At 37.3% G+C, this 27,486-nt stretch overlaps 1 protein-coding gene across 2 annotated transcripts; it reads right to left on the reverse strand.

Moving 5' to 3' along the window:
• Positions 1–336: 336 nt before the first annotated feature.
• Positions 337–27,087, reverse strand: east (enhanced adult sensory threshold). Of its 2 annotated transcripts, none has more exons than XM_071585125.1 (7): positions 27,006–27,087; positions 23,018–26,330; positions 22,578–22,725; positions 20,424–20,511; positions 18,255–18,597; positions 15,247–15,662; positions 337–3,356 (listed from the first exon to the last, which is right to left on the reverse strand). In XM_071585125.1, the coding sequence occupies exons 1-7, from the start codon at positions 27,038–27,040 to the stop codon at positions 1,727–1,729; spliced, it is 5,973 nt and encodes a 1,990-aa protein (XP_071441226.1). In that variant the 5' UTR covers positions 27,041–27,087; the 3' UTR covers positions 337–1,726. The 2 variants fall into 2 exon arrangements, with proteins under 2 accessions (XP_071441226.1, XP_071441228.1); XM_071585127.1 differs by lacking the exon at positions 27,006–27,087 and adding an exon at positions 26,705–26,816.
• Positions 27,088–27,486: the final 399 nt, after the last annotated feature.

Raw genomic sequence — 27,486 nt, forward strand, 5'->3', positions numbered from 1 at the left:
TTTGCTGTCAAATGTGACACTGAGTGTATATATGTTTGTGTGTGTTTATACATATATAAAATTTTACACACACTTACATATATATATATATATATATATATATATATATATATATATATATATATATATATATATATATAATAAATAAATAAATATATATATAAATATCTATATATATATATATATATATATATATATATATATATATATATATATATATATATATATATATGTATATGTATATATATATGTATAAATATATATATGTATATATATATATATATATATATATATATATATATATATATATATATATATATATATATAAACACACACACATATTAATACACCCTCATTAATCTAAATTGAAAATGCATACCATTATGCACAAGCTCTCAAAATAAATATGTATTTGTTAACTATAATAATTGAACATACCCTAAAATCAAATTAATGAACATTAAACTAAAGAGGTTAACTGATATCTGATGAGTTTTAAATATCAGCATTGAAAATTAAAATAAAAAACTAGAACTAGTGAATGTGCACAGATGGCATTTTTGGATTTCTCTTAAAAATATGCTAACACTAAGGCATATCACAATATATTCTAATTTTTTCATTCAAGTAGATATTTGCATACATAAGGTTGACAAAATAATTTTATGAAAATAGGGCAAACAAGTTGAACATTTAAAAACTTTTAAATGTTCTGAAAACAGTAAAAAATGTATACTTTACACTGTACATCATATACACTCTTAACAGGAGCTCTAAATATATTAGTTAAAACAGAAACTTTTCCTCAAAGAAAATCATAATTATGTATTCAAATGATACATAACAAACTGTTGTCAAAATCAAAGTAATTTCATAAGTATTAAAGGAAAATGCATTGAAACTTTTGGTCATCTGAACATAATTTAAAGGAAATAATCTGGACAATGGTTTATGCAGAAGCAGCCAGAAATACTAGCACATGAAATGGTTTATTTCTGACCGAGGGCTTCCTGATTTAATATCCACCATGGATTTTAGCATACTTGGGGGTTTATCATTTGTTTAAGGGCATTTTCCTTAAACATCCAAACAGTTGTCAAAATCACCACTGAGAATTGAGTTGTGGCATTTCTTTATATGAAAATTATTTGAAGACATCACCATGTAACTCTAACAAACTGCAGGTGATCACTGCTTGTACCTGTGATACACATAGGATGAGGAAACAATGTGGTAACACAAAACATGTAAAGCTTTAATATACTTATATAGAAAGTTCAATCTTTGACCATTTGTTACATCGGAATGACCCATGTGCCAGTACATCTAGCTTTGACTATAGAAGGAAAAAGATGACATTACAAATGAATGTCTTCGAAGAATTAAAAGGAGGGATTTGAAATGAATAAACAATGGCAACATAGAATGCTTTGTTTAGTTACCTGATAGGCTACGTCAAGTAGGGTGATGCTAAATTTCCACAACCATGCATAAAATTGGTCTGGTAAATCCCATTTTAAAATTGGCACAGGAACACAAATTATTTTTCAGCATCTCACATTACCCAAATGGACTTTGTTCACTTAAAAATATATGCCTTTATGACCTATGACTACCAAACAGAAATAAGTGGTCAATATCCATAACTGGGAATCAAGGCTTATTGTTTTACCTGCATTGTACTTTGATTTGTTTATTGCTCACAGTTTTACTTTAAAACAGCACTTCAAACAGTTTCAAAATGATTACCTTGGCTTTCTATGCCTCCTACAATTGTTGAGTTTCCCACAGCCTCATCTGAATGATTGTCACTTGTTTCCAAGGACAAAGTGCCTGTAGAGAGCGAAGCCACACTCCCGACGCTGTTGACCTCTAACGAGTGCTCCTCTGACCGCCCACTGCTCTGAGTTGCCGAGTCACTGGTGCAAGCATTCTCATCGTGCATAACCTGTTTCTCCGATGGCTGCTCCCAAGAGCTACTACTACCTGCATCATTAGCCAATGACCTCACATTGCTAATATGAAGTTCGAGCTTAGACAATGATGACGGGGGATCTTTCACATTCCAATATCCTTGATTTCCACTAATCCCTCCCTTGTCCACGACAACTTTATCCGTCATTATTTGTTGGTTGAACTGCACACAAGGATACGGACCACTCACAGGATGGACCAATCCAGAGGATCCTCCAAACTGAATGAATGAGCTTGTGCTTCCAAATGAAATGAACTGGCTTGGGCCACAAGTTATCGGCAAAAAATTGGTAGCTGCACTTACTGGAATGAGCTGAGCAGTGACAGGGGCCGTTATAGTCTGAGAGCGCTGCGAGATTTGGGAATTCGATAAGCTAATTCTAGGAACAATAGAGGGTGATGGAAGTATATGAGTTTCTTTGGTAATCTTCTGAGGCACAGTGTTCGCTTTGGATATGACCATGGGAGGAAGACGCAGGAGTGGCAGAGGCTCCCTTGCCACATCCACAGGGGCCGCCGAAGAGATGGGAGTTGACAAAATTGATGATGTGGATGAATTTGGCCTGGATGATTTGGATGGCAATGATGCAGGGGTGGAGACAGGTGTCCTCGATGACACTGGCTTACCTGTTCCTGATGTTGACAGCAAAGCTGACCTCATACAGTCAATAGGGGAGTTTCCCTCATATGCTGCTATTCTATTTTGTACACTGTTCACATAATTCACTGCTTGGGAGCTGGCATTCGGTGCTAAAATCAAATCACCATTCCTCCAGTTCTTCTCCATTATTACCAAGTGTCGAATGAAACTGGAGAAATTCCCATATGGGTAATACAAGTTTTGCCAGAGCTTTTTTGTTTTAGAATCGAATTGTATGGTTGTGGTGCACTTCTCCCACTCCTTGTTCTTTTCTTCCCCACTATTTCCATGGAAAACAAATGACGCATTAAGACCTAAGTGCTCAATTCCAGGGAAGCATGAATTTTTCATCTGACAATTGACGGAGGACTTCTTCTTTGGTTTTGATGCTTCAGATTTGCCTCGATTGGAGCAACTCGGCAAAGCTTGTCCTTTGGATTCTTTTGAGCTGAGATCAACATTGTCCAACTGTCCTATGCTGACATTACCAAGCTTCAATCTGATTTTTGTTGGCATGGGGCCACAAGATTTACCAGTACTAACTTCACTACCTGACTCACTGCTAATGATTTCGGCAGTTTGACCTGATGTGCCATCTTCAGGCCTTGAAAGTTTATCCATCTCACATGTTTTAGATGATTCTCCCTCACTCAATCGTGATTTTTTCTTCTTCTTTGGTATTTCCATAGGTTCTGATATTTCAGAGCTGTCTAGAGTTTGGATTCCCAAGTAGTGCCATATCCTTCAAAGACAAAATGAGAGAAATTAGTTCAGTCGCTTAGAGACATACTGTATTTTCCCATTGATAACACACGCGTTATCCATACAAATATGTTCAGATGATCGAAAAAATGACAATGCGCATTATGTAATCAAAATTGAAAAAATCCAAATATAGACGTATATTTACACAAACACACACACCCAATATAGACGTATTTTTATACACACTATATATAATTTTTACGCGCATATACATGAATGTATATACAAATGCGCAGAATCTATACACGTTCAAAATAACTATGAAGCCCTGGGCGTGCGGTATCCATACGAATTCATGATAACTACTAAGTTCTGAGTGCACATTATCAATGGGAAAATACAGTACATAATTCATCTGCTTTTTGCTTGCTCTAATAATTATGTCACTGCTATTCTCCCTGCTAAAATAACAGTTCAATCACAAATTTAATTACTACATAATAAGGCTTATCATTTGAATGTATGATAAGAGCCAATATATTAATAAATACAAATTTGTAATCTTGAGTTATAATAAGAGCCAAATTGTAACATTCCCTAAAATTTCAAAGGTTTCTAGTAAGAAATATGCATAAACTGTCCAATAAAAAGTAGGTATATTGAAACACCTTACTGGGATCAGCAACAGTAGCAGCTAATAGTAAAATGGCTCATATCAGATTTCAGAAACCAAAATAATATTGAATAATTAGATTTTTTCACTTAAATAAGAGCATTTAATAAGAATAAAAATCAAATAAATTTGTGGTGAAAAGAGTCATGCAAAGATATGATAAGTTTACAGGGATAAGGAAAGAGTGTTGCACTACACTGAAAGGTAAGGTAGCAGTCATGTTTTGAAAAAGGTAAATTGATTTACAGCATTAGTGATACAACAGGTAAAATAATGATCAAAGCAGAAGAGGTTCGGATGAGACAGAAAAAATGTATACAGGAACTATATGATAAAAATAATAGGTGAGCAAATTTGGCCCATCACTACCAGTATTTCAATTCTAAAATTGGTTCACTGCACCCCTTAGACTTGCCCCCACATAGCTCCCCTGTTTCATGTCCATCTTAATTTGTCCTTAATGTCATTAACTCATCTCTTCATCTCCCTCATGGCAAATTCCATTCAATTTTTCATTCCATTACGTTATATACTAATCCATTGTTGTGCCTCTACAGGTGCCCAATCCATTTGGCCCATCTATGCAATAGAGTTCTCCATATGGAAAGTTTGGATACAGAAAGGGAATACAAGGTTGATAGGATATCTTAGGAGTATGAATACTTGACTGCAAGATTGAAGATGCATTGAAGGAAATACTATCAAAGAAGGCTGCAGGAAGAGACAATTTCCCTGCAGAACTACTCAAGAATTGAATCAAATGAGGAGGGAAGTTTTAATATGCTCATCCGTAGCATTTATGAAGGAGGAGTTTGTCGAAAGACTTTATTAGATCATAAATGATACTTGTGCCTAAAAAGAGAAAAGCAGCGGCATGTGAGGACTATTGGTCCAATTTCACCCATGCTAATTGCATTACTTACGATCATCGGCTAGAGGATGGAAAAGAGAGCAAATAAAATGCTTTGGAGCAGCCAAGTTTGGATTTAGATAAGAGGATGCCATGATGCCAGAGCAATAATGAGGTCAATAAAAAAAAGGAACGTCCATCTAAAGCCAACTTGCGCCAGCCTAATTAGTTAGCCAACCTGCTAAAATTTAGACTCTACTTCCCGTTTACAAATAAAAGAACTTCATAAACCAGCTCTTTAAAATTAATCCTTAGGCTTCCGCGCCGTCTATCTGATGAATCCATGCTGGTTTCCGGGAATTACCGTCGCGTAGGTTAGTCGGATGACAACTGTTTCGCCCCCAGTCCTGGAGGCGTCTTCAGGTCGAAGTGATGTGCGTTGCGTTTTGGCCGCTATATATAGGAGACGCTGGCTGGCCAGGAGCTCTCTGATTGGCTCTTTCTTGACGGCGAGTGGGAATCACCCTTTTCCAAGTGGAGGTCAGGGTGTAGCCGTCCTCACGGTTGAAATTATATGGATTTTTTATTATTTCCACCGCTTCTCTGATGAGTCGCGGAAAATATCGCCTTTCTCTTGCCAGCACTCTAGTCTGGTCGAACTTTATAGAGTGTCCCGGTTCCGACCACGCATGTTCGGCGATTGCCGAAAGTCGGAATTGTTGAAGGATAAGCAAGCTACTACGGAAGCACAACATAACCACTAGGTTCTCCACAGCCAGAAAAATCAGCGACATAATATCAAAGCCAAAGGACAAAATCCCCGATCTCATGCACGAAGGTGTATATGAGATAAAGTGCACGTGTGGGAAGTCATATATCGGTCAAACAGGGAGGTCCATCAGATGCAGGACCAAGGAGCACCAAAGAGCCACTGATAAGAAACAATTCCGACTTTCGGCAATCGCCGAACATGCGTGGTCGGAACCGGGACACTCTATAAAGTTCGACCAGACTAGAGTGCTGGCAAGAGAAAGGCGATATTTTCCGCGACTCATCAGAGAAGCGGTGGAAATAATAAAAAATCCATATAATTTCAACCGTGAGGACGGCTACACCCTGACCTCCACTTGGAAAAGGGTGATTCCCACTCGCCGTCAAGAAAGAGCCAATCAGAGAGCTCCTGGCCAGCCAGCGTCTCCTATATATAGCGGCCAAAACGCAACGCACATCACTTCGACCTGAAGACGCCTCCAGGACTGGGGGCGAAACAGTTGTCATCCGACTAACCTACGCGACGGTAATTCCCGGAAACCAGCATGGATTCATCAGCTCTTTAAAAATTACAGATTCTTACCTCACTCACAGTCTAAATGAGGTATGTTCCTCAGCATAGTCTACATAGTCATATGAACACTATTTTTATGATATGTATACTCCATTAACGGAAAGATACATTATACATACTATAGTGAGAAATCAATACCAGTACAATATTCATACAAAAGACTTAATTATTTATGAACAAATGAAATAATATATTACAATGTTACCAACAATGTTTGTTTGTATAATACAATTATATGAATATTTCTAATTCAACTTCGAAGTAATAATGATAGTCAATGATGCATGTCAAACCAATCACTGGTATGACACTATAATTTAATATAGCTCTTTCTTGATTTTCCTCAAAAAGATTTAAGAGCAAATACCGAATAAGCTTATCACCTGGCTTAATTAACTACTATTTTTTATTTGAGCACTAAAGCTGAATTTTCTGAGTTGCGTTTTGAATTTATTCAAAGATAAATTAAAAAAGGTTACTTTTGTATAGTCCTATAACAGCACCTCAACCCAAAACCAACCTACATCAATTTTAAACATATTCATAGTTTATTTGTAATGCATTCACATAGCTATCCATTTGCCAAAAGAAGAAGTTTACATTGGAGCCCGTGTAATCAAGAATAAAATTAATTTCTAAAGAAAAATTACCTACTTCATCTACATTGGCTGTAATGTTGCTCATTTGCACCGTAGGTATCACGATCATTGTCCATTTGCACCAGTTATCAATAACCATCATCTAACTACTACTTGGTTCACAAATTATAATTAATGTTCACAAGAAATTCAAATTCTATAATCATAAACAAACAGGCTGAAGATAGGGATGACACCATAACACAGTAATCTAGTGATGGGTAAGGTAGAGATTTGGTAATCCGAGAAAAAATATTTTATAATGAAAAACTATAACTTTGTCATTCCTCAGGCTTTTCAAAGAAACTGAGGGAAATTCCCTGACAGTAACTTTTTATGGAGTTTGATTGCATTAAACCGCAACAATTTCAAAGTGCTAAAATCATTTGCCTTGACCGGATCCCAGGAATTTGAAATTGTAGCACCTCAGTATTTTATTTAGACACATCCCGGGCTTTGGTATTCAACGTTATCAATGAACAATTAAACCATCATGGCTAAATAAAATACTATGGCCATACGAAGTTAGAGTTTTTCATTATGAAATGAATTGATTTCATCAAGTCTTGCCTCAAACAACCGATCATACCAAGAAAAATACTTGAAAAATATCTAATACCCTTGCTCTGAATACTGACTTATTTCTTTTCATTTCATTACTCCTCAATGCAAAAATTAATCTCACAGATCAATAATGGAACTGAAAAATACAGAAAGAATTGACAAATCACTATCACAATATGCAATTTTTTCTCGAGAGAAAACTTTGAGGCCTCTCTTGATCGATGCGACAAGATTCTCCTATCAGTCTCATGGACGTTGCTTTGTGAATTATTGACTTTGGCTGGGGGACTCATTTCCTATGAAAATTTCATCCTTCTCCCTTCTAGGGAGAAAAAAGTCACAGAATTAGACCCCAGGGAATGAATAATTGCACCTCACTGTAATTTCTAGCTGCAAAGAGGATGAAATGATTTTGCTGCCCATGCTATTTAAAGTGCAAAGCAGTGCCTAAGGAAGTGCTACTGAATGGGATGATTGTTAAGAGTTCAAAGGTAGGGATGGATGTCATCTGATTCAATGATTGATTGACTAACCACTGTATAGAATGGACGTCTTGGAGCTCTTTTAAGCCAAAGGGCACTAATCATGTGATACTACCTTGATCAAAAAGTTCCCGGAATAACCACCGTGTGGCGCTCCCATCGTTCCGATTTGAGTTCTGTTTTTTTTGTTAAATTGGTACATCTGTTGTTGATATTCCCTTTAAATCTTAGTGTCATAACTTGACATTTGCAAAAGTTACGTAGCCAAGAGTACATCTATCTCTGTGTGTGTTGGCGATTTTTTACAATTGCAGAAATGGATTTAAATTTGCAACAACGAACTTGTATTAAATTTTGCGTAAAAAACGGATTTAGTGGCGCACGGACGTTGGAAATGTTGGAAAAGTGTTTCGGCAACGATTCTCTACAAAAAACGGTCGTTTACCAGTGGCACGAGCGGTTCAGAAGTGGTCGTGAGTCAATCGAAGATGATGAACGCAGTGGCAGACCATCGACATCGAAAGTCGGTGAAAAAATTGATAAAGTAAAAGAAATGTTGGTCAATAACCGCAAATTAACCATCAGAGAAATAGCGGAGGACTTGAACATTGCCTATGGATCCGCCCAAGACATTGTGGTTAATGATTTGGGTTTCCGTCGTGTAGCAGCAAAGTACCTCAATTTCATGCAAAAAAGGGACCGTGTTGACGTCGCAAAAGACATGATTTGCGAGGCTGAATCCGATCCCACATTCATCAAAAGGATCATTACTGGAGACGAGACGTGGGTTTATGAGTACGACACGCAATCCAGACATCAGGCAAGTGAATGGCGTTCACCAAATGAGCCGAGACCAAAAAAACCACGTCGTTTTCAGTCAAAAAAGAAGGCAATGCTGACGGTTTTCATGGATTACAACGGTGTAGTGCATCATGAATTTTTGCCAGAAGGCCAGACAGTAAACAAAGAGTATTATTTGGGCGTTATGAGACGTTTGCGTGAAGCAATTCGCCGAAAGAAACCAGAAATGTGGGCAGAAAACTCGTGGATTTTGCACCATGATAACGCACCGTCGCACAGTGCTATCATTATTCGTAATTTTTTGACGAAAAATGCAACAAATACCATCCAACAGCCACCGAATTCACCTGATTTGGCTCCCTGTGACTTCTTTCTGTTCAATCGAGTTAAAAAACCATTACGGGGAACGCGTTTTAGCAGCCGAGAGGAAGTAATGGAAAAATCGCAGGAAGCACTGATGGACATACCGAAAACCGAATATAAAAAATGTTTCGAGGATTGGATCAAGCGCTGGCATAAGTGTGTTGCAGTCGATGGGGATTACTTTGAAGGGGACAATATAGATTTAGATGAATAAACTTGTATTTTTAATTTTCTGAATAAATTCCGGGAACTTTTTGATCAAGGTAGTATGCATTTAAAGGCTAGCTTGCACAGATAGTTACAAGCACTCTTCACGTCATGGATACTGGGCATGAGGTAATATCACGAGGAGGAGGTATGAAATCACCAATTCAAGTACTGGATGTTGGTCATGATGCAGCCCGTAAAATATTATATGGAGTCATTATATTCAGAGTGCATTGTTCCTTGGAGGGGTCCAGGAATTAACTTCAACTCATTAAAATTAAGGAGTCAAGGGTAGCACTTGCCTGGAAGTGGAGAGTTTCACCTTGGGAATAGATGGATTACACTGAAAATGACCTTCCCAGATTGAACAAGATTCACAATAAGACATGACAGCAAATATTGGGGAAAGAGGGAAGTAAATTATCAAATTAATATTTTTGTCATTGAGAGCACAGAATTCAATGAAAGCAAGTGTTGGTGAAATTATTTATAGAAGAAATGTAATGTTCATAATTTGAAGATTTCAAGCAAAGAGGATTTTGCAACCCATGCCATTCCAAGTGAGTTTCCTGATATCTTTAAAAAATTTATTTAAAAGAGTTACATAAACAAGGAAGTCAAAAGGTTCTGATGAAAGGGCTAACTTTTAGGTGATAATATCATTGCAAGCTATTCTGAGAGGGCTGAGTAGCTAAGGTGATGGAGATGGTGTGGTGGCTAACATACAGGCTTCCCACCGTGAGGGCTCAGGTTCGAATTCCAGAGGCGGTCGATATTTTTCAGAGGTATCCAGAACCCTACCTGAGGTGCTTTACAGAGAGCACTTAGAGTGAGTATGAGGTCCGTCGGATGGAACGTTCAACTGCAGACCCCTTGGCACCTTTCGACAAGAGTAGGCTAATGCCGACGCCAGGATTCTCTCCACCCTCCTTTCCCACCCATCCCTAATGGTGCAAATGACCTTAGCTGTCGGTCGCCCCCCTAAAACAATTACTACTACTGAGTAGCCGAGGAAGTCACCATAATATACAACAAAAATTAAGTTCACCATCTTTCCCAAAAATATAATTGAACTTTTAAATTCTGAAGTAACATACTGTGATGCCAAATATGTATGCTGGCAAGCAATGGAAACTTTCTGTCAATAAAATTCTCCCTTAATTTTACGGCAACACTATGCAATGCTAAATATACCTATGCAGGGAAGTAACCTTTATCTTTCTCCCTTTAAATTCACACCTTCAGGTAAAATTGCATCCAAACATTTGTACATTCATTGCCCAAAGGTCAATATTTCATATTTCAGGTCAATATTTAATATTTCATATTTATTTCTTTCACCTTATACGATGTGGCTGTCAGCTATCAAATACAAGATCACTATAAAAAATGGGAGGGAACTTCTCAGGCTTAATTAATATGTACATAGATCATTCAAGTAAAAATAAAGTTAGGTAAGTTTGTTCCATTTATTCCAAGTAGAAGCTAAAACCAGTCCTCAAATGGTTCACAAACCATGAATTTTTCAGTTGCTGGATTTCTCAGAAATGCAATCCACAAAGTTGATTGGGGATACTTATACATGCAACTTAAGATTGCACATCATATAATATATCTCACCAACTGCAAGGAAAAAATTCAAACCAGAGATGATAGCTGCAGAAAAATAACACACAAATATGAATTGTACTCATAAGGTTTCTTCATGTGAGTGTGTTTTATAGAAAAAAAACAACACAATTTTTGGGTAATTTAAGAATTAAATCCTTTTGCTTATGGCAAATTAATGAATTGGAAACCAAGGTGGCCACTGAAACACAATTTTTCCTGCCCCATTTTATCAGGAGTTGATTTGTAAGTTGAAAGTAACATAACTTACGTGCACAATAAATCCCTAAACAAAAATAAATACATAAAAATGGGAGTGGTTCATGGATTATAGACAAGGTGGCAAAGTTTTAAATAAATATTTAGGGCATGCTACAGAGTTGATTTCGATTTTTTCCAATATTTCTTATTTATGCTACATCATTCTTGCACATTCAATATTATTTTATTATCAAGAAAGCAAAATATTACGTTTTTCAAGAAATAGAGGGTTAATTATTTCAACGAAAAACTTCGAACGCCGAAAAAGTAGTTATTAGGTGAAGCAGTCAACAGGTGAGGTAATTTGCACTGCAAGGGATGGATGGGAAACAAGGAAGGGTAGAGAGTAACCCGGCATTGGCATTAGCCTACTCTTAACGTGCCAAGGGGTAAGAAGTCTAACGTCCCATCCGATGGACAGCATACTCCCTCAAAGTGCTCCCCACAACGCAACTCAAGTAGGGTTTGGGATACCACTGAAAAAGATCTGCTGACAAAAAACTTAGCTTAAAAAGTGACTCTCAGAGCTATCATCATTTACAAATGTCCTTGGGACTGACCCACATTCTCTGGGGTTGTGGACAACTTGCCATGTGACTCCATGGTGCTGCAGTGGAGTGAAACATTCAGTGCTACCTCCTAGCCTCCCCCTCTTGGAAACCTGCTTGCTCCCTGTCCTTCTCTTCACGAGTCTGGGGTGGTGGGTGCCATGTTGCCAAATACCTGTCCTTTGCCTCCGCTCGCCTGAGAGCTCTCTACGCAAGTGAGTGCCCTTCCTTGTCCCATTCCACAAGCTACGCCCACCATTTTACTTCCCCTTTCTCTCTCCACCATTCCTCCCTATTACCATTCACTCTCTCTTGTCTAACTGCAACCATCCCCATCATCACTTATCATTTCATCCTCTCCCCATGTGGACATTTCTTCAAAGGCTCATCAAGGATCTTCATCCAATTTATAAATACAAATTAGTGACTAACAGTGGAGTTGTGCTTCATCAGCGTTTGAGGTAAAATCAACCAGTTATTGTGAATATGGTTATGATCTTCTACATGGATCCAATTCTCACCTTTCTATTTAATTTTCCAAGTTTCAATAGAATGGAATAGTTTTGGATTGAAGGAAGCATGATGGAAGACTCACTCACATTTGATTGGTGCTATGTTGTTCCAGGTGAACTCTTTCATTGCTTAATAGAAGTTCCTCCTACCTGCATTTCATTGATTATTTCATCATCATCATATATTACACTTTCATTTGAAATCATGTTTTCCAGAGGCCTGAACTTTTCTGCCCTCTCCAACTATTCATCTTCCATCTCAGTTTAAATTTCTGATCCACCATTTCTGATCATAACTATACTTCAATTTTTTCTTGGCTGGACACAAGACCCATGGGAGCACATTGGCGGAATGGGAGCACATTTGCAAATACTGCGCTTCATGGTCACTTGTTTTCCATCTTACTTATAGAAAAAATTATTACAATAGAGAAATAAAAGTACATACAGTGGAATACCACTCAACAAGCATAATTTGTTCTGGACTATTACTCTTAAGAGAAATAATTATTCCCATATAAATGTAATTAATTATGCACAAGGCCAATTCAAAGAAAATTATAAATAAATTGATAAGGATCAGGATTCATCTTCATCTTTTCTTCTATCGAAGAATGAACCAACCAAGAATGTGGATTCGATTTGTAGAAAGCAAAAAAGAATTGAAATAATTAGCTCATCATTTATTATTCACTCCTAATCGTTTCTCTTAGAAAGCTGTCTAGAGAGATTTTGTTTTGCTGATGCTTCAAAATTGTGAAAATACAAAACAGCATTATCATTTTAAAAATTTGCAACTTGCATAGTCACTGTGGACACTGCAGAAATTTTTAAAACCATGCACAACATGATATTAAACTTGGCACGAAAAATCAGAAATAATACATCTGAACACAAGGTTGGATATATGAGTGAGCACCAAGGTCCTAGTGAAACGAGTGCCAAAATATTATTCCATAAATTCCCCTCTCCTCATCATTGTTATACAAAATGTTGAGTCATTTTAAGAAATTTTTTTGCTTATAATGCAAATTATTCATATATGAAATGCTCATTATGTGAGATTCCACTCTAATTGGATCAGGTATTTTGCAAAATGGTGAGAAAAATATCTAAGTGCAACCTGTCATTAGTGCCAACTTGTGGAAATCTAGGTTGAAGTGGCAGAGAGAGCATCTTCAGAATAATTTACCTTCACTTTCCTAACCAACTTTTTGAGAGGGATAAAAAAACAACATAAGTTCAGCAACCACAACCGCTGAAATTGATTAGAATGATCATAGTCCATTGGGACAATAGTGCTCTTGATTCACTTCTCACTCATGTGAAGGTTTCTTTGCCATTCACTTAAGATGAGAATCAGTTGCTCTGTATTTGAGAAGTTTTCCCGCAATGCAGCCTCATTTGCTGTATTATTCATCAACTCTCCTAATTACTTGTAATGTATCAATAAGTGAGTACAGGATGTACTCAGCAGCACATCATCAGGTATAAATTTTCCATGTGTCGCAAAAACAATGATTTATGGTCATCAATAACATTTCTATCCAACATTCTCTTCAGAATACTGAGAAACTCTTCAAAAATAACAATTGAATGGATACAATGCCTCAGCTGAAATTTAGGCCAAATGTTAGGCAAGGATTGCAACAACAGCTGGAGCATAAACGAAGGTGTGACTGACAGAGAGCACAAACTTTGTTATGCACAACTAAATGGTGTTGAAGCAAGTGCAAATACACCATTTCTACATGTGACAATATTATTATTTACATAGTCTACCATTTAAGATAGGTTTTGAATGAACAGAGACTGAATAATGATACATTACACATCTGACACAACAATTAACCCTTCTTCAATTTTTCGTACTTACTATATATCCTTTCATTCCATCCAACATTCTTACCTTTTCCTACCCCTACCTTGCATGCCTAATGTTCTCTCCCTATTCACATCTATCCTAAAACGCATTTACACATTGCCTTTCATATGGTTTACTTTACTACCATATCTTCTCACTACAATACCTGGATCGTTCAAGAACTCTTTAGAAAATGCAAGAGATGACACTTGTAGCATCGGAAAAGGTTTACTTCTGATAAGCCTCATCTCTTAGTATACTACTGTTAAAGTTTCAGTTATACCTATACCATGGTTTCATTTTCAGTCTCAATTGAAGCAACAAACTTTTAATTAGAAAATAGAAAAAAATGAGTTTCATGCAGTGATTTAACTGTTTGAAAAGCTTAACACCCGAAAGAGAACAAAGCCAAGTTGGATGAAGTTCATGGCACATCTCCTCCTGTTTGTGACTATTTACAACTGGTAAAATGAGTTTAAATATGGCTGTACATCCACAGAACAATAAACATTGTTCAGGACATCCAGTGGATGTGATTTCCCCTGAAATGATTGACAAAATCCACGATATGATCTTGAGTAAACAATGAAACAAAGTTCATGATACAGTTGGACTACAGGGGTATTGTTCATCGTTATCAGACTGGCTGAGTGAATAAATCAAGAAAAAAATCATAATTTGCCAAAGAAATGAATTCTCTTCCACCAACACAATGCAAAGGTGCATACCTGCATAGTTTTGATGGTGAAAATTATGTAAATAAGGTTCAAATTATTACAACATCCACCATATCCACTAAATTTGGTCCTCAGTGTCTTTTGATTTAAAAAATTGAAAAAAATAGCACGATGGAATACATTTCACATCAAACAAGGTCATCGCTAACACAAGATACCTATTCGAGGACCTTCCAAAATCCTACTTTTTCAATGACTTTTAAAAGTTGGAGAAATGCTGAAAAAAAAATATTAAGCTAAGAGGAGATTATTTTTAAATTAAAAATAAATCTACCCAAAATAATTTGTTTCAATTTTTTCCTAAGGACTTATTGAACAACTCATGTAAATTCCTAAACTGTTCAATTGGAAAAAGTCACTGGCTGTGACTGTCAGTGAAAATGTTGCCCTAAGTTCTTATAAAATGCCTCCTCCTCTAATTGGTCTCTCATTTCAAAATGGAATTTATGGAGCTGAATGAACACTTTACATTACCTTTTCCGATACCCATCGAAGAAAGTTTGGTGTCCACTGCTCAGCATGCTTTTGTCTCTGTACTTGAGTCGTATCCCACTGTAATAGCGACACATTTTGCACAGAAATATCTTTCCTGTAAGTGTCACTGGGATTGCATCTTCCATGAGAACTGAATTGAGGGCATGCACTTCCCTGCCCACAGGGTGCATATTATTGCGACTCAGTTTACGTTTGCATATCCCACACAAGCTGTAATACTCCAGGCAGTAGAAATGTCGAGAACACAACGGAGCATGGAGTGGCTGCTGCTGGTGGGATGGCACTGGAGTTAACTCTATTGGCAGCAACTTTGAAATTGTACGCCTAAGTCTTGTTAACCATTTACGGCGTACAAGATGGTGGGCAGGTAATGAACAACCACGAACACAGCAAACCTGGGAAAAGATCAGAGTTACATGAAATATTCCAAAAGTCAAACACCACATACATATTACTTTACCAGTTCGACATCATGGACAAGTTAGTAGTTTTGAGGGGAGGCGACCGACAGCTAAGGTCATTTGCGCCATAGGGGAAGGACAGGAAAGGATGAAGGGAGGAGAGAAACCCGGCGTCGGCATTAGCCTACTCTTTACGAAAGGCGCCAAGGGGTCCGCGGCTTAACGTCCCATCCGACGGACGGCGTACTCACTCAAAGTGCCCTCCACAAAGCACCTCAAGCAGGGATCGAGATACCTCTGAAAAATATTCAACACCGCCGGGATTTGAACCCGCGCCCTCAGGGTGGGAAGCCAGTACGTTAGCCCCCGCACCATCTCGATCCCCATGGACAAGTTATATAAGCAAATTGATGCTTCTTAAGAACCAAATTTATACAATGTATTTTATTATATTAAACTGAGAGGTAGATAGAACACTGATAATCCATGGTTAACTAAGGGAAGGGTAACATTGGATAATTTATTAAATAATGTTAATCTGAATAAAATGCATTTCACAACTGTCATAGACCTATTTACAGTGAAACATTGTGAACTATGTATCTTATAGGGTGATACTGTAGGAGTTCAACCAAGCTGCAACAACCATTGCCTAAGATTCTGATGAAACTGGGTGTTTTATCCTCCCATTGATTTAAGCAACCATGTCAAATTTGATTAATCCAGAAATAATAAGTTTTTATTTTACAGCCTCTTAAACTTAAGGTAATTCACATTGTGCTATTGTGCCACAATTCATAATAAGCATGCTAAGCAAGGTGCCATTTCTTACAAAATACTTATATGAATATCACTCACTAATCAACCACTCTTCAGCAAGTACGACAGATAGATTGATCAGAATATGAGGATTCCTGATAAAAATGTGTGCCATGGAAATGCTTGCTTTGATACCAAACCAATTCTTTTATAATCCCTAATATTGGAAAAATGCCATATTTTGGAAAAAAAACATGGTTAACCATTATGAAAATTGACTGAAAAGTTTCTGATCTCAACATGAAGATAGCAGCAATCTTCAACAAAAGTTGTGGAATATATTTATAGCTACATTGAAAGATACTCACAAAATTTCATCCCTTTAGACACTCAGCTGCTGTTTGAGAATCGATTTAGTAAGTTTTTGAGAAAATAGAAAATAATGAGTATCAAATTGTAATTGATTATTTGTTGTTGAAAGGCAATATGCACACACAAGTCAAAGACAATTCAGATGTGTGTACAGGCACTCTGCAGCATCATTTACGACTGTGAAAGTATGGGAAGTTGAATTTAAACTTGGCCCTATTAGCTTGGCTGATGATGAGAGTTTGAGATGGCCAAAAATTGTGACAACCACTCATAACATCAAAAATGTGCACCAAATTGTACTGGATGACCATCAAATTAAGTCTAAAGCTGGCTAATTCCACGAATGGCACTTTGCATTGGTTGTCCACTGACGGTATTCACCAGATCTGGCCCCCTGAGACTTTTTCCAGCTACCTAACCTTAAATTTTTGCTTCATGGACAGAGATTTTCATTGGACGAGGAGGTTTTGGTACACTTAATGCCTTTATAGTGGAGAAAGACATCAACTGCTACTATTAGGTAGGGTTAACAAAAGTTAAAACATCGCTGGAAAGAATTTATTAACTTAAAAGGGGACTATGTTGAAAAATAAGAATATTTTTTAGGAAAAAAATGCCTCGTTTACTTGCCAGGACGGAAATATTTCCATTTGCATGACAAAATTTTATTATATTTAATCCAGTTTGTTTGTTTGAGCCTATTTAATTGATGCATTCCCTGAAAGGCTCATAAGCCCTACTTAGTTTTTATGATGAGAATTTGACAAGGAAGATTAGTCCAGATCTCATTTTCAAACTATTGGATCACATGATCAAGGCACAGCACAGAGATAGATTGACAAGAGCATCATAGTTATTTAATGAAAGAAACTCACAGCAAACTCACCATCATCACCTCACCAACTAATGGAGCAAAGTGCTTCGATTATAGGCCATTTATAACTCATAAACTAAAAACAAATAAAATCAGAATTGAAATTGGGCCCGCAAATCAGCAGAGTATTGATTCGAATATCAGCAAAGATAATAATAGACCCAAAGGTAGGAGAGGGACTAAGTGTAATTTCAGAGGAAGGACTTTGATGCATCTGTAAAAATTAGAGAACAGTTCACTAAAACAGGGGATTGTTGTATGATGCAACTATGCAGACTGTGGCTAAAGAAATAGACTTGGAATCCATGAAACCCAATTCAGATTCTGAGAATGTCTAAAAATGGAATTAGGAATTACGTATTGAAATTCCAAAGCATAGAAAACTATGTTTTGCAAGTAGCTGCAAAAAATTTGAAGTAACTCTTGGCTCTTGCATGCAATTGGAATTTTGGTTTACATATTTTTTTCTTTTGTTTACCATTAAAAATTGCTATTTTTTAGAACAAACGCAATGATAACTTCATTTTCAATCGTATGAGCACTTTCTATATCATTAAAAACAGATAATAATTGATAAGCACCTGAGGCTTGGTCAATATTCCTCCAGAGACTCCACTTTGCTTTCGATTTGGTTGGTAGGAGGGGCAAGTAGCTTTCCGAACCAGGTAGCGGTAGCATGCATCACAGAGGCATGAGTCCTGTGAAAGGTTTGCCTCTAAGGCAAGTGCAGTCTGCCTCTTCTCTTCCCCCTTCATTTGTGCTAAATGCATTGGTGTGTCCAGGGACCCAAACTTCCCAAAGCAATAACAGCAAACGTCATGGCACAGGCGCTCTGGATGTATTGAAAACGATGCACTCTTCTCTGGTATGACAAGGCTAGCCTCACCGGATCCTTCTGAAGACCCTTGCTGACTACTCCTTCCACTGTAATACAAATGCAATTCTTTATTAATGCATCATAGAAAATTGCCTTGACTTAAAATCTGAAAATTAAGTTTTATTTTTTGAAGTAATGAAAAGTATTCATTAAAATACATCCCAACAATTGATATTGAATCTTAAATCTTTTCCTATCTTTGTCAAGCTAATCATATGGTCTTGCCAGATGTATTTTTAATAGTGGATTAATACAGCCATTAAATTTTGGAAAAATTGTTTAAAACCAATGAAAATGAGTACCATATACATCCTTCACCTAATAAATTGCCATTACTCAGGAAAGATTACTGAAGACAAAAATTTCAAAAAAACTAATCAACTCTAATTCATCCAAGAATTGATTAAATGTGAAGTCAAACACTATCTGAACAACTTTAAAACCTAAAACGATATCAAGAATGGGGCTTAATGCAGTGGCTCACCTTATGCTTAGCACTTATCTTCAATGAGGGGAATTTTTAATGCATTTTATGTACTGCGATGGCCTTGAGTGCTGATGTTAGTGACCTCTTGCACCCAACTCTCATTCTGGCAGTTTTGTTGGGTCATTGCTGTATGACTTCAATCAGTTGGACTCCAAATGGAGCATGATGATAGTCACTTTTGAGTTTTCATTGACTTTAACCCTTTTAAAATGACCGTGAGAATTTCCTTTTCATCAACATATGCTATGCTTACTTTTGCTTGTAAAAGGTGCATTTATTTCCAGGTTTGAGAAATTCTTTGGTTTATTTCTATGGAAATTTGCCCATAAGAATTCGATTGATACACTATTTTTTCCTTGTTTTTATTCAATATTTCATTTAAGAAGAACTACTTAAGGTTTTCCATTCAGTTAATGATTTTTGTAAACTGAATTAATATTTTGAACATTTGACAAGCATTTCCTTCTGGGATCACCACAATTTTCACGTAATTTTTTCTAAACATAAATTCTAACAGTAATAGGCCATTACATCAAGAAAGATGAGGAAATGGTAATTTCTTGCCTTGTTCTTTAAATGTAATTACTATTGTCCTAGGAAAAACGGCATGTAATGTAGTAAATCAGAATATGAATACCATTCTATTTAATGTTGACGTAAAGGAGTCATTTTCCAGACCACAAATATTCTGGTGAGAGTAAAATGTAACAAAATTAAATATTAAAAAAACATTAAATGTATATTTTTTTACTTAGCATAATTTTCATGTTTTATAACATCAGTAAAAATATAAAAAGAAAACTGCACTAAGAAACAATATATTTTCTTCACAACTGTTTTTACTTTTCATTAACAACTCAAAAAATAGGCAAGATGGAAGCACAAAAGTAATGCTTGCACACCTAAATTTAAATACTCAGAAATGCTCCGTCCAGGACATCCCACTAAGGGAATTTAAATGTTCTCCTTTAAAGGTTAAGTACATTAGGTAATATACCTGCCCGCTGACCCAAAGGTCAGAGGTCTTGAGTCCTACCTCAAACAAGGGTGCTGTCTCTAGTGATAAAACCCTGGACAATATGATGACATACCAAGAGGGGCCCATTTGGAGCACAACATATCATCAGAGCCACCCGTGAAGAAAATTGTCCCCCATCAGCCCACATCATTATAAAATCTACCACAATTATAATTTCTTTGAAAAAGAATTTAACTGGGCAAAAGTGAATCTGGTGGGAAGCAATGGAAGCATTTTCCAGAACTCCAATTTCAACCGCCTAAACCAACTGTTGAGCAGTCTGAGAACTAACCTTGTGTTTTAATTCCAGAATAACAATTATGGTAATGAACAATCTTAACAATTACTGGAAAATAGCTTGTACTCACCTGTTTGAACTTCCATCTGAGGGAACATTTTGATCCAACTCTTGGCAAGATTTAGACTGCCAGTCAATTGATGAACTAGGGCTTATTCCTGAAATTTAGATGTTTGAAAATATTTGATTAATATAATAAGACATTCCTAAATGTCCAATATGTATCATTGGAACCATTAAATACTTAGAATGTATGCATGCTTATAAACCAAACCAACAAATGTTAAATGAGCATGTGGATTTTCAAAGGTTGGGAAACTTTCATGAACATGGTCAAGTATTTCAATAGGACTTGATCTATGTTTGTGCTCCAATAAACACCATACACTTTTTAATACTGGGTTGAGGTAAAAGATAAAGATTGATAACCAGGAGTAAGAAGTATAAGGTTTAAAAACATTAAAAAAAAATAATTTATTGGTCAAAAATCAATGCCTGACTTTTGAATGCTCTAAGAGAAGTCAACAGAGTTAGCAATGCAATTTAGCCCAATGTAAGAAGAATACTAGGTATTTTATACAAATCTTTTTATTTAGTACAACTATTTTCTATCCATGGCCATCGACCCGGGGTACAAACAATTTTTGGACATAGCAGAGGTACATAAACAGGGGGGGAGGGAATTTTGAGGTTGGTAAAGGAGGTAATATAGGAGGAAGAGAATGGAAGGTGTATACCCACTATCTGCCCTGAAGAGATTAGTGGTAAATGAGGGAGGAGGGAAGAGGGTCAGAGAAGGGACTGGTGAGGGTGGGGGTTTCAAAAATCGGATAAGGATAGGTAGGTGAAGGTAGGTGGGTGAAGGGGTAAGATTTTTTCAAACCAAATGTCATTCACTATATTGCCGGTTTTCATAGTCTTTCTTATTTCTAACCCCTTCCCTTGTCACAAAGGATGTAAAAGGACTACTTTGAAATCACTGATGAGATTTTCCTCCCACAGATGTTCTGCATAGTGAGACTGTTTGATGTCGCAGTTACAGAAAGAGTATTACCCTCTTTTTTTTCTCTTCCTTTTACAGTGGTGTAAAAAATCCTTTACCATTAAGAAAATATTATTTGATATAGTCAGTATTCAAGTTTATTTCATTTTCTAATTAGGGGGATCGCGATGCTGCGCTGGCTGATGTACTGGCTTACCACTGAGAGGGCCTGGGTTTGAATTCTGGAGGCAACAGAGTGGTATCCCTATCCCTATTCGAGGTCTTAGTGGAGAGCACTTGAGAGTAAGTACGATGTCGATTGGATGGTACATTAAACTGCGGACCCCTTGGCTCTTGTCAATAAGAGAAGGCTAATGCCGACACCAGGTTTCTATCCACCCTTCCTTTCCCATCCATCTCTATTGGTGCAAATAACCTTAGCTGTTGGCTCCCTCCCCTAAAACCACTACCACTACTTTCCAATTTTGCCTTTGAATTTTAGTTTATTTGATTCTCTGTAGTAAAAATTTTAAGGAATGTTAGATACAGGTATTACTCATGGCCTAGGAAAAACATGATTCCCACAAAGATCACACTCCAGTCAATAGTGGCCAAAATGCAAGGAATTAAAATTGTATAGCATACAAAATTTGATGAATGTGCGCAAATTTATCCAATCCTCAAAGACATAACATTTCATATATGGTACAAATCAGCAAATGTTTTTAATACGACCATTTACTCAGTCTTCTTGGACTCCCTAATACATAAAGATGAATGATCTGTAATGGTAAAACATTCACTGATGATAAATCTTCATGAAAACACCAGTTTTGAAAAGATATTGTAATGTGAGCTCTCCATGCTCCCTGTGTTTTCATGGTGCTCATTGTCTTGGATACACAACAGTTTTTCCAGCATTCCAGCTGATGAAACTGCTGAAGCATAATGCTGCTGAAGCATAATGAAAACACAAGTAATGGAAATCTCATCGGATCCATGCAATAGATACCTCCATATGAACAATGGTTAATTGTACCTTACACACAGATTTTATGTTGGGGTGAAATGACCCAGATTACATCCCATACCACAAAGTGGACATGCAGTGAAGAGTCCCAGATCATGTCATTAAAACTAGTTCAACATGAGTTATTCACAGTTCTATACTAATAACCAATACAAAGCTGTTAGAATTGGAGGAAGGAAGGACTAACATAAATAATAAGGCAAGTAACATACCATTCACTGAGGTTCCGGAGAAAGTAAGATACTTCGGGTCCAGATGAGAAAGATGATCTCCTGAATGAAACTTTCGGCTGTTTCCTTGGGACTTCGACTTGTGCTTGGAAATGTGGGCATCCCATGAGTCATTAGGAGACATACAAGACTGGAAAAAATAATTACTGTAGCAACACATAATGTCATATGCTAATACAGTACTGTTTACTAGTTATCAAGAGGAAGTGAGACAGAAATTAGAGCCCTAGGACATGGTAACAAGGAAATTTTCAATTCACACCAATCATAGTTTTTTGGCTTATATTGTTATGGATTGAAACTCATAAGAGCAAGGTGGCCCATGATTAGCTGAGCACTATGTTTCACAAAGGCAAGGATCAAAACCCAACAGAGAAGAGAGTTAAGTTAAGTTTGTCAAAGTAAATAGCAATAATAAATACCTCATTGAAAATTCGGAAGGCCAGTGGATCTTGGGCAGCAGGGTGACCAGAACTAAGTGGACCACTAATTTCTCCTTGCTCATTTACGCTTTTCCTGGCACTTGGGTAATCTTTCTCCTTCTCTTGGGAAATTCTATGGAAATCTAATGAGAGCCTTAAAGGATTCCTGGCCCTCTTCTTTTCTGCCATTTTTGGGACTTTAATGATGGTTTTTAAAGTTCCTGATGTCCTTGATGGAATTGGTGGAAGTTCCTGCCTCACAGTACTCTTGGCCATGGAGGCTGTACGTGACGACTGAAGGCCAAGGGCATTTAAAATAGTTTCTTTGATGGCAAGTTGCTCGGCAGAATCTTCTTCATTGTCTGCCACAGTTTTCCTAAATGATTCATCGACCTTTCCTGCCTCAGATGGTGTGGATTCTTGCACATATACTTTTTCACTTTGACTCTCCTGATCTTCACATGGAATTTGATCCATGACAGTTGCTTGAGTTTCATCTACTTTCGAGGTAGTTGCAATATTTTTTCCAGCTTCTATTTCTATGCCCACCTGTGCCTCTGCATTTTCATTTGCGTTGCTAGTCACTGATTCATTACTCTCCTCCAACTTTTTTTCATGGCCCAGATTTTCTATGCACTCCCTCTTTCCTTCAACAAGGGCAGAAATTTCGGCGCATTCTAATGTACTCCGAGAACTTTCTTTGGGGTCAGTTACATCAAACTCTGTTGTCTTGGATAACTCCTCATTTAATACATCAATTGCCTCCTCATCAGGCTGTTTTAAGGCAATAGGCTCTTTCATGATACTTTCGCTGAAAGCACTTGAGTCAACAGTACTGACATTCAAATTTTCAGCAGAATCCATTGCTGACTCTAAAGTCTCAGAAATGACATGGGTTACATCATTGCCAGCAGGCTCTGGAAGTAATGGCTGTTCTTCCTTACTCCTACAAACAGAAGCCTTTTCTAAGTGGCCATCAATGATTTTTTGACCGGGATCAATGAACTCTTCACTACTTTTGTCATCATCACCAATAAATTCACATGTAATTTTATGTTGTTCACAAGTGTTCTCAATTGAGTCGCCCGTGGCCCCACTTGGATTTTCTGATGTGCACAGATGTAAGCTAGGTGATTCGTCCACTACATCTATAGATTTCTGATTTGTCAATAAACTTTCACCATGTTCCTCCAAAGAATTAAGAGATCCACAGTCCAGTATAGATTTATCCACCTCAGCTTCTAGTGTTTCCAGATTTGTTGTTATATCAGTACTAGTGCTCATTTCCTCTGTTGCTTCGAGAGATTTACCATGACCCTCAGGTGAATTTTCATACATATCTTGCACGGGGTGATCTGTACTTGCACAACTGATACTCTTCACTTCCATTGTTCTAAGGGGCTCACCTACTTCAACTGCTAAACTTCCATTGAGTTCTTGAGTTATTGTACTTGAACCCAACGCACTGTCTATATCCTGCATTTTCGGGGCAGTAAGAGGCTCACTAACATTCACAGAAAAAGTATCATCGATACTTGGAGGTTTCTGGTCCGAGTTTAACACATTGCTGTTCCCCTGCCTACCCAATGAAGAGAGAGGCCCACAACCATGTATACTGTCACTGCAATCTTGAAGATGATTACTCGGATTGAATGAATAATTTTCATGGAGCTCGCCAAGGCCAACAGGAACGTGGTCATATACAGAAAGATGCAAATTAGTTTCCTTTAGGTTCTCATTCAGATCATGCTGGGGAACGTTGCACCCCTCCCGCATCACATCAACAATACCCTCGGTAGTTACACATTTCACTGTTTGCAAAGCATCACTACCGTCAGTCTTCGAATTGACACCAAAAGTTCTCATTTCTGGATCTTTGCTCAGCGTATCCATTTCATCACTCAAAGGCTCAGTCTGTTCCAAGGTTTTTATAATACTTGTTGCATCTATGTGGTTGGAATCATTTGAAGACTCGGCGAAATCAAGGGTGTCTTCTCTTCCCTTTGAGGAACTGATTTCATGCATGAATTCATTCATAGATTCCTCTGCATCAAGCATGGGAAGCGAATCACAAGTTGCATTCACAGAAACCGATTCGTCTTCATTTCCATAAGGTGGAAGACTCGCACCGCCCTGAACATTCCTTCCAGCAGAATTGCACACTATAAGCGAAGACGAGCTATTTTCAATACTCAAAATATCACTGCAGTCGTCTAAAGTGCACCTATCTACTTCAAGATCCGTCTTCTGCATGGCAGTACCACGGTTGAACGTTTCACTGACCTTTTCGAAAGAGCTTTGACTATCGCTCAAGTATAACATTTCAGGCAACGAACTATCTAAGCCTTCAATAGATTTAATATGTGAATCCAAGTTTTCTTTGGTGCCAACAATCACAGGCTGCAAACAACTGCCGCATTTGCTAAGGTCAAACATAATATCACAACTGTTATTACTGTCATTTTTCGAAATTAGGTCGTCGGTACTAGTAACATTATCAGATTCAAAATGACTGTCAGAAAATTCAATTAAAATATTACTGGGGGAACTTTTACCAAGAGACATTTCAAATACATCACCAGAATTTTGAGTGGTTGAATCTTTTTCGCATTCCTTTTTAATTGATGTTTCGTCCAACAAATTTTCCAAGGCTTCTGACACTTTATCTTGAATTTCTTCATCCACTTCCTCTCCGATGCTTGGCACGACAATTAAATCTTTTACACATTTTATACCAGAGTCTGAAACTGCATCACGATCAATTTGACTCTTTTTGGAGGAAAGAGAGCAGCCTTTTTCGGCAGGTACATTTCTTTTCCTTGACTGTTTCGGCAGTGATTCGGGGGTTAATGATAGTCTTGACTGCTTTTCATTTTTATCAACTTCCAGTACAACAGGCTTGACGTCCTCACGATCACCAACCACCCGCTTTTTGAATTTGGGTATCATTCTTAAGGTCTCAAGCTTCCTCTTGCCGTTCCTAAGAACACTAACCAGAGGGGACAAAGATCTTGTAGCGTACGGAGAACTTCTTGGCTTGGTAAATTTGTTGATTTTCAATGCACTTCTCCTTTTGGCTGCAGTTTTTGGAGATTTAGAGCTATCCGGCGAATCATCTCTCCGTTTTTCTTTTACTGCAGGTGATGATACTTCTGGTAATGATCTCAAACGGTACCCTGATGTTGAGGTACTTTTAACCGGAGTTTTCGGATTCTTGGTGAGATTTTGAGCAGATGGTCCATCTTTAGTAGCTCGAATCTGTTTCACAGATGTAGTTCTGTCAATTCCAGACATGGTGAGGCGGCATTTGTAACTGGAAGATAAATAATTTGGGTCACGACTCACTACAAATCGTTGGCGTGATACGCAAATGTTTATTGCCTAAAACCCTTATGAAACAATCAATAGGCCCGCAATCATATTATTAAACGTTCGTTTGTGTAGTCCAGTTGATTATTTCCGATACACTTAGGTGCGACTTACACTTTAAGATCAAAATTGCCCCAAACAAAACATGTCACAGCATATAAAAGATCATGCCTGCATAATGTTTTAACAGAAGCACGATTTAAATGGTATAATGTGATGAAAAAGCCCAGAAAATGAAATTTTATTTCACTAAGGCCAAAAAGTAAGGCAACAGACAAATGACTAGCTGTCTGAATTTTGCCGAAAGAAAGTACTCACCACTACTGCAAGTTATTTTACACTCAAATTTATTTTGTACAATAAAATTTACACATTTCCCCATAAACAAATTGTCCAAAGCCTCGAATATTAAAATATTTCTTAAACAGAAAGTCGAAACAACGACGAGAACGGTCTGTTTTTTAAGCGCCACTTAGCGAATATTATTAGAACTATCTGAAAATAATATTTACGGTATTTGCCGACGACACCGATACTCTTTAGTGTTAGGATTGAGGATAATAAAAATGTGTGCACTAATTCCTTGGATTATTGCATGAGAAGTTGGGATAAGTCATACCAATAAGAAGCTCCAATGACAAACTCGTGTAGCATAAATTCTCGACACTTGTGCTAAGTACCGAGATTTAGCTACTTCCTTCGCCTCTATTATGCTGCTTGGTTTCTTAGGTTGGGATAGGAAAGAATTTGCGCACAGTTAATTTAAATGCCCCTTTGCACAGACTCATAAACAAACTGGTGATAATATCACATTTGCCGAGGGCTTGGGTGTATGTAATTGTCAAATTGTTATATCAATGCTCAAAGTCCGATGTAAAGGCCGAAGTGCTGTTTTCGGACTTATCATAATAAATTAATATTTCAGAATGTAGTATTTCTTACTCTCGGGTACTCATCTTTCGTATATAGAATTAACTGTGAGCATTAATTGCTGGAGCATGTTTCCAAAAAATCATTCAGCTATGTCAGAAGGTATTTTTTCTATGAATTTTGAATGACAGCTGACCAGGGGGTACTTAATTCATTCTACCAACACACTT

The sequence above is a fragment of the Hetaerina americana genome, unplaced genomic scaffold (assembly GCF_022747635.1).
Source record: "Hetaerina americana unplaced genomic scaffold, ioHetAmer1.1.p SCAF_2, whole genome shotgun sequence".
In the NCBI taxonomy this organism is placed as follows: domain Eukaryota; kingdom Metazoa; phylum Arthropoda; class Insecta; order Odonata; family Calopterygidae; genus Hetaerina; species Hetaerina americana.

Excerpts from the sequence above, each read along its gene's own strand:
- east (XM_071585125.1), bottom strand. The coding sequence starts at position 27,040 with ATGCTACACGAGTTTGTCATTGGAGCTTCTTATTG. Across the intron at positions 22,726-23,017 it reads CCTTCCGAATTTTCAATGAG|TCTTGTATGTCTCCTAATGA; the intron begins GTATTTATTATT and ends TATTTTTTCCAG. Across the intron at positions 3,357-15,246 it reads TTCGATGGGTATCGGAAAAG|GATATGGCACTACTTGGGAA; the intron begins GTAATGTAAAGT and ends TTGTCTTTGAAG.